This window comes from Cebus imitator, unplaced genomic scaffold (assembly GCF_001604975.1).
Source record: "Cebus imitator isolate Cc_AM_T3 unplaced genomic scaffold, Cebus_imitator-1.0 Scaffold415, whole genome shotgun sequence".
In the NCBI taxonomy this organism is placed as follows: Eukaryota; Metazoa; Chordata; class Mammalia; order Primates; family Cebidae; genus Cebus; species Cebus imitator.
This window is the reverse complement of record NW_016107730.1, coordinates 26,860-33,888: the sequence shown is the minus strand read 5'-3', so window position 1 is coordinate 33,888 and position 7,029 is coordinate 26,860. Positions and strand designations below refer to the sequence as shown.

The 7,029-nt window shown below is 51.4% G+C and overlaps 1 protein-coding gene across 3 annotated transcripts; it reads left to right on the top strand.

Moving 5' to 3' along the window:
* Nucleotides 1–468: 468 nt before the first annotated feature.
* On the top strand, nucleotides 469–6,756 carry TMEM106A (transmembrane protein 106A). Of its 3 annotated transcripts, XM_037731670.1 has the most exons (9): nucleotides 513–655; nucleotides 857–1,005; nucleotides 1,606–1,840; nucleotides 2,410–2,473; nucleotides 4,243–4,396; nucleotides 4,883–5,023; nucleotides 5,131–5,174; nucleotides 5,674–5,727; nucleotides 6,092–6,756. In XM_037731670.1, exons 3-9 carry the CDS (start codon nucleotides 1,630–1,632, stop codon nucleotides 6,210–6,212), a joined length of 789 nt encoding a protein of 262 aa, XP_037587598.1. In that variant the 5' UTR covers nucleotides 513–655; nucleotides 857–1,005; nucleotides 1,606–1,629; the 3' UTR covers nucleotides 6,213–6,756. The 3 variants fall into 3 exon arrangements, with proteins under 3 accessions (XP_017364825.1, XP_037587598.1, XP_017364826.1); XM_017509336.2 differs by lacking the exon at nucleotides 857–1,005 and having other exon boundaries at nucleotides 469–561; XM_017509337.2 differs by having other exon boundaries at nucleotides 590–1,005.
* The last annotated feature ends 273 nt before the right edge of the window (nucleotides 6,757–7,029 follow it).

Genomic DNA, 7,029 nt, shown 5'->3' with positions numbered 1-7,029 from the left:
CCTGGTTGGTATTTGTAATGAATGGTGATTTTAATTAGTCATTAGCCATAATGATGTTTATTTACAGTATAACTCCTGAATGCTACTTAAATAAACCAGGATTAAAACTGCAAGCCAACCAGGCCGTTCATTATTTAAAATGTTAATCAGGGCTTCCGGATTGAAGATGGGAGCAGCTGGGTGTCTGTAATTGGGTTGATGGGCGGGACCTGTCTTGACCATCGGAGTTTTATAGTCGAGGGCCAGGAAGGCCCGGGTCGTCCGCTCCGTTGTAATTTTACATAACCACTTAAAGAATGGTGAAATAAATGTTCTTGGAAATTCCTACCTGGACTGGCTAGTCCTTGCGGAAGCAGCGTCCGGGGCCTCGGGTGACGTTCGGAGAGCTGAGAGCGTCTCACGTCGCTGCGTGGCGAAGGGGCGGGCCCGGGGACGAGGGGGTGGGCCCGGAGGGGCTGGGGCGGGACTTCCTTGGGCACTGAGTCAAAGCTTGAGACGGGTGTCCGCTTCCGCACTTTTGATTCCGCTTGCTGGCGTTTCTGTCGCTGCGGTAGTCCGCTGGTAAGACCCTCCTCAGACTCTGTCTGCGCTTCCCTTCGGAGGTCAAGAGACCTATGCCGCTGCCTCGCCCAACACACAGGCGCCCCCTGCCCAGGTACCGAACTTGACTAACGGCCTCTCGAGGTGTCTGGTGGGACTTGAAATCCTCCTTCAATGAAGTCACACCTTCTCCGTCCGCGCACACCCTGTCGGCCCATGAGAGAGCCGCCATGTAGCCCGGAATCAGTTTGGCCCTTCCGGGAGGTCAGGGTCCTTACTATCCCCACTCTCCAGTGCGACACATTCGCTCCCCTAGGACTCCTGAAGGCGGCTGGCGGCGCTTCTCCTCCCCACCACTGCCCAGCCCAGCCCACTCTGCCCTCAGAGGCCCTTCTCCCCAAAGACACACTCCTGAAGTGTCGCCCTTGTGCAGCTGAGGAGCCTGGGATCCCAGAACTGAACCAGGTGAGTCTCCCTATATTTAGCCCAGAAAGATCTGTGTGGCTCACTTGCCGGCCTCCTTGTGCCACACAGAGTCCAGATTTAGCCTTGACTTTTCCTAGTGAAAGACCCTGATTTCTCCTTAGGGTTTCTTACCCCGCCTCAGAAAGCAGTGAGGCGTCTGCTTTCTACCATTGCGTCCTTAGGGATCTTAACCACACCTGTGACCAGTCTGGCCTCCTCTCTCCTTGTTTCAAGGAATCTCTTTTCTGCCCTATCCAACTTCCTTCCCTTGAAGTGAATGATAGCTCAGCAACTTTTCCAGAGAAAAACTAAATCCTCTGCCATTCACTTACAGAAGTTCCTTAAAGTGAAATAACTTCTGCTTTTCTCTTCCCTTTTGAGGCAGAGTGGTCTCTTTAACAATAATGAAAGGAGTTGAAATGCATTGAGATTCTGAGGGTCCCATGTAACCACGTGATTTTTCACACCCTATCTTCCTTAGGCTTGATCTTGCTTAAACTGTGGTGGGGTTCCTTGCAAATCTTGAGAACCTCAAACCAAAATTATATCTGGCTTCAGTGCTAACAAGCTTAGCACTGAACTTTGGTCTTTTCTCATTAGTGAACCCCCACCCCACCCCGAAGAATGGGTAAGACGTTTTCCCAGCTGGGCTCTTGGCAGGAGGATGAGAACAAGTCAATCCTGTCCTCCAATCCAACCATTGGCAGCAAGGCTGCCAGCTACTCCAGTACCAGTAGCAGCAAGTCTTTTTGTTCCCGTGTGCCTTGTGAAGGAACTGCTGGTGCCAGCTTTGTGACTTGTCCCACCTGCCAAGGCAGTGGCAGGATTCCCCAAGGTGAGTGGCCCAAGGCTCTGGAAATAGCCTGGAATCCAGGGAAAGTTCTTAGCCTGTTGGTCTGGGGCAGCCCCTCTGAGTCTCCTTGGATGGGGTTAGATCTGCTCCCAGCTCTTGACCTCCCAGTCTCAGGCTGGCCAGGGAGTGAGTTACTGTCCTTGGGCTCCCTGCAAAAACCTGCCCTCCTGCCCTGGTTGTATTCCCCAGCCCCTTGTGGGAAAGAGGGGTTCTAGCCACTGTGCTCTTGAGCAACACTGTGTGTCTTAGGATTCGTTCAGTTCAAGAAGTTTCAAATTACTTTCCAAAGATGCTGGGAACCTCTGATTTGCTAGTGACTTTCAGAGATTCTTCATACCTATTAGTGGAAATCCTACTTCCATTCTAGGGATGGTAAAGCTGAGCTGCCAACTTTGGTAGCGGAGTCCAGTGCTTCCAGTCCTGCTCTGGGGCAGAGGTGGCATGCTTCTAACATTGCTCTATGGTGTGGGTGGAGGGGTGGGAGGCTGGCACAGGAAATATTTGTCACAATTGCACCTTGGCCCTCCCTCTCACCCTCCCTCCCTCTCTAGAGCTGGAGAAGCAGTTGGTGGCTCTCATCCCCTATGGGGACCAGAGGCTGAAGCCCAAGCACACGTAAGTTCCCCTTCCTCCCCCAGCTCCACAAGTCATCGCCCCTGGGGGCTTCTCCCTTTGTCTCTTCTATTTTGATCCCCCCTAATTTTTTCCTATTAGTTCTTCTATAGAAAGCCTGAACCTCACTGGGCTCAGAGGTACCAGCTCCTTATGTCCAAGGATTTTTCCTGATTTAAGAAGCTCCAGGGCCAGGTGTGGTGGCTCACGCCTGTAATACCAGCACTTTGGGAGGCTGAGGCAGGTGGATCACTTGAGCTCAGAAGTTCAAGACCAGCCTGGGCAATATGGTGAAACCCCATCTTTACCAAAAAAAGAAGCAGCAGCCGCTGTGGGCACAGCAGATGTCACATGAAGCCACTTGGTAGCCTTCCTTAAGCATCACTGCTTCCAGGAAGCATGACCCCCTCTCCAAGACAGAAAGGATCTAGTAGCACTGCAAGTCCTCCCAGGAAGGAGGGAACAAGCACGTGACCCTGGCTGCAGTTGATTTGAAAACATTTTCTAAAGCACTTCCCTGGCTGAGGCACTTCAGACTTGCTTGTTTTTCTCCCAGAAGAGATGAAAAACCTATTGCTGCCTGTTCTGGGACATTTCAGAACCTCAGGCAGCCCTGGGACCCACCATGTTTGTGATCTGAGTCCATCTGACATGGAACTCCCACAGCCACCTCCCAAGGGCCTGGTGTCAACCTGGGAGTCCACACCAAACCAGACCCTCTCAGCCACCCCACTGTACCAGAATTAGAAATCAGTCTGGGCGCCGTGGCTCATGCCTGTAATTCCAGCACTTTGAGACTAAGGCAGGCAGATCACCTGAGGTTAGCAGTTCAAGACCAGCCTGGCCAACACAGCAAAACCCTGTCTCTACTAAAAATACAAAACTTAGCTGGGCATGGTGGCAGACATCTGTAATCCCAGCTACTTGGGAGGCTGAGGCAGGAGAATCATTTGAACGTGGGAGGTGGAGGCTGCAGTGAGCCAAGATCACACCACTGCACTCCAGCCTGGGTGACATAGTGAGGCCTCATCTCCAAAAGAAAAAAAAGAAAGAAATTACCAGGCTGGCCAGCATGGTGAAACCCTGTGTTTTTTACAAAAATTAGCCAGGTGTGGTGGCAGGTGCCTGTAATCCCAACTACTCTGGAAGCTGAGACAGGAGAATTGCTTGAACCCGGGAGGTGGAGGTTGCAGTGAGCTGAGATCGTGCCATGGCACTCAGCCTGGCTGACAGGGCAAGACTGTCTCAAAAAAAATAAATAAATACAAAATTAGCAGTGCACATCATAAGATACTAACAAAGTACTGTCTCTCTAATGCATATCTGAATTTTGAATTGAATGGAAGGTGTTCTGTTCTGAATGTTAAAATTCAGAACTTTCAAATATGGACTTATTTCTTCTAGTGATAATTAGCATTCATTGTGCTTTTGCCATGTGCAAGGACCTGTGATTAGTATTTTTTCATATATTAGCCGATAAATTCTGTGAGGTCAGTACAATTATCTGCCTTTTACCAACTGAGACAAGGAGGTAAGTGGGCTGCTCCATGTTATTGGGTCAATGGGCACAGAGAGCTGGGAGTGGAAACCAGGTTGCCTGCCTCCCAGTTCTGTGCGTCTTCTCACTCTGGGCCACATCTGGGGAGCTAAATGTTGGGGTGGTGTGCAGGGGAACGCCTTGTATATGGAAAGGAGTGTCTGAACCCCCTCCCCAAGTTTCCTTGGTGTTCAGACTTTTCCATTCCTCCATCCTGGGTCCTGCTTTCCCACAGGAAGCTCTTTGTGTTCCTGGCGGTGCTCATCTGCCTGGTGACTTCCTCCTTCGTCATCTTTTTCCTGTTTCCCCGGTCCATCCCTGTGCAGCCTGCAGGCCTCAACTCCTCCGCAGTGGCCTTTGGCGAGTCTGATATCCACCTCAACATAACGGTGGGTGGGTGCCCTTGGGCTCCATCCCCCCCTTCCCAGCAATACTTCGCTGTAATCTTTGTCCACTTTTGTGACCCTGGGCATGGGAAGCCGGGGATCTTATGGCACGCAGAGGGTGTTGGGAGCCTGAAGAGAGGTAGGAGCAACCATGAGCTCCATGACAGATGGTAAGGATTGGGACTCTACACAGTAAGGGGTCAGAATCAGGGCCAGATAAGTAAATCATAGAGGTGGATGGGGTGACAGTGCCTGAGACTCCCTGGTGGACAGTACTGAATGGAAAGAAGCCGTACAGGGTGAGCCTGGATCCTGCGCCAGCTTAACTTCTTCACCATTCAGAGCCCCTCCCAAGGGCTCCTGGTACTGGTCCTCTGCACCTGAAGCTTGTCATGGGGCTCAGGCCAGCCAGCCAGGCTTCTGCAACTGTTTGGCTTCTCCTAAGGATAGGCCATCTTCACTCCTCCCTTCCTTTGTCTTCATCCCCAGAATGTCTTAAATATCTTCAATGGCAACTACTACCCCATCACGTTGACGCAGCTGACTCTTGAGGTTCTGCACCTGTCCCTCGTGGTAGGGCAGGTTTCCAACAACCTTCTCCTACACATCGGCCCTCTGGCTAGTGAACAGGTGACTCTCCTCTCCCTGGCCAGCCCTGCCCACCGGAGTATGGATGTGTGGTGGTGAGAAAGGGTCAGCTGGAGTTGGGGCTAACCCTGTGCCCATTTGTTTGACAGATGTTTTATGCAGTAGCCACCAGGATACAGGATGAAAACACATAGTGAGTACCCCTTGATCTCTTCTCCCCTAGCTGCTTGTCTGCCTTAGGAACCCACTTAATACCCACCAGCTTTCCTGATTGCTTAGCAAATTCTGCAGCCAGCATCTGGCCTGCCCTCCCATGGCCAAGAATGTAATAAGCAAGAGTTCAGGGTCCCCAGCCTCTGCCTGTTTGGATCTTGATTAGAATGCAAAACAGGTTGGAATTTGGTTAATCTTTACAATATGTGACCTTGAGCTCTTCAGCCTGCATTGCTGAGGAAGATGAATGTTTTGTTTTCTACTGAGTGGGGGTTCCAGCATGTGCCTGGGCCAAGTGAGTGGAGGTCAGAGTGATAGTGCAGCTGCCACACTCACCTGAGGGGTGGGAGTGGCATTTTGGGGGCACCTAATGGAGGGAAGGGGGTCTGTGGGATAAGGAAACTGGGACCTGCAGGCATCCTCTGAGCTAACAGGCTGCTCCATGTGACACATGGTCCCACGTTCTCTTTTTCTCTTAGCAAAATCTGTACCTGGCCGAAAATCAAAGTCCACCATGTGCTTTTGCACATCCAGTAAGTAGAGCCTGGAGCTCTGGTATCCCTGACATCACTTCTGACTTCAGTCTCACTCAGCTCCTCCTCATGGGCAGAGAGTCATCCAAGCGGACCCCATGAGTCTTTGTTGGCTCTTGGGAATAGCAAGTCTGGCCACTTTTCTAAGTCTCACCTTGCCTATAAGCTATTAGGGACAACAGGCATAGGGTGTCTAGAAGCTGCTGGAACACAGGTGGGGCAGCTGTCCCAGCTACCTTGCAGAGTGGGAGCCAGAGGGAAGGGAAAATGAGGGAGCCCCTCCTCCCCACCCCCAGACAGAATAACAGGGCCAGAGCTTTCCTTTTCCTCCCAGCCATGGCAGCAAGGCCTGTTTCCTCTCCAGGGGCACCCTCACCTGTTCCTACCTGAGCCATTCTGAGCAGCTCGTCTTCCAGAGCTATGAATATGTGGACTGCCGAGGAAACGCATCAGTGCCCCACCAGCTGACCCCTCACCCACCATGACCTGTCTGCTGTCCCTGTACTCCAAGCACCTGTAACCCTGTTCTATATCTCCCACAACTCCCTGGTGACTAAAGAAGGACTATAGAGGCTTTGCCAAAGGAGAAGCCCTGCTTCATCACGCTCTTCCCTCGTCAGCACAGGGAGCTTGCTTTGAAGTTAACTTCATACACACACACTCATATCCTTTGAGTCGCCCAGATTCTTTCAGTGGCTTCAGAATCTTTCAGATTCTGCCCTTGGTTAGTCTTTTTTTTTTTGGTAGAGACAGAGAATTTCACTGTTGGCCCAGGCTGGTCTTGAACTCCTGGGCTCAAGCAATCCTCCCTTCTTGGCCTCCCAAAGTACTTGGATTACAGATGTGAGTCACTGTGCCTGGCTGGTCTTTCTTGGGGAAAATCTGACCTGGCATTTTCTTGAGGCACCTTACATTCCTAGAAGTGGCACCTGCCCTTTCAAGTACTGAGCACCTGGTCAGTCTGAAGGGGCCACTTCACCCCAACTCCATTGGGGCTCATTCTACTGTCTGAATATAGAGAAAGCTGTAGTTTTATCTGGCTTTTAAAACATAGACCCGCTGGCCGGGCGCAGTAGCTCACACCTGTAATCCCAGCACTCTGGGAGACTGAGGCAAGTGGATCACCTGAGGTCAGGAGTTTGTGACCAGCCTGGCCAACATGGTGAAACCCCATCTCTACTAAAAATATAAAAATTAGCTGGGCGTGGTGGCATGCCTGTAATCCCAGCTACTTGGGAGGCTGAGGCAGGAGAATCGCTTGAAACCAGAAGGCAGAGTTTGCAGTAAGCCAAGATCACGCCA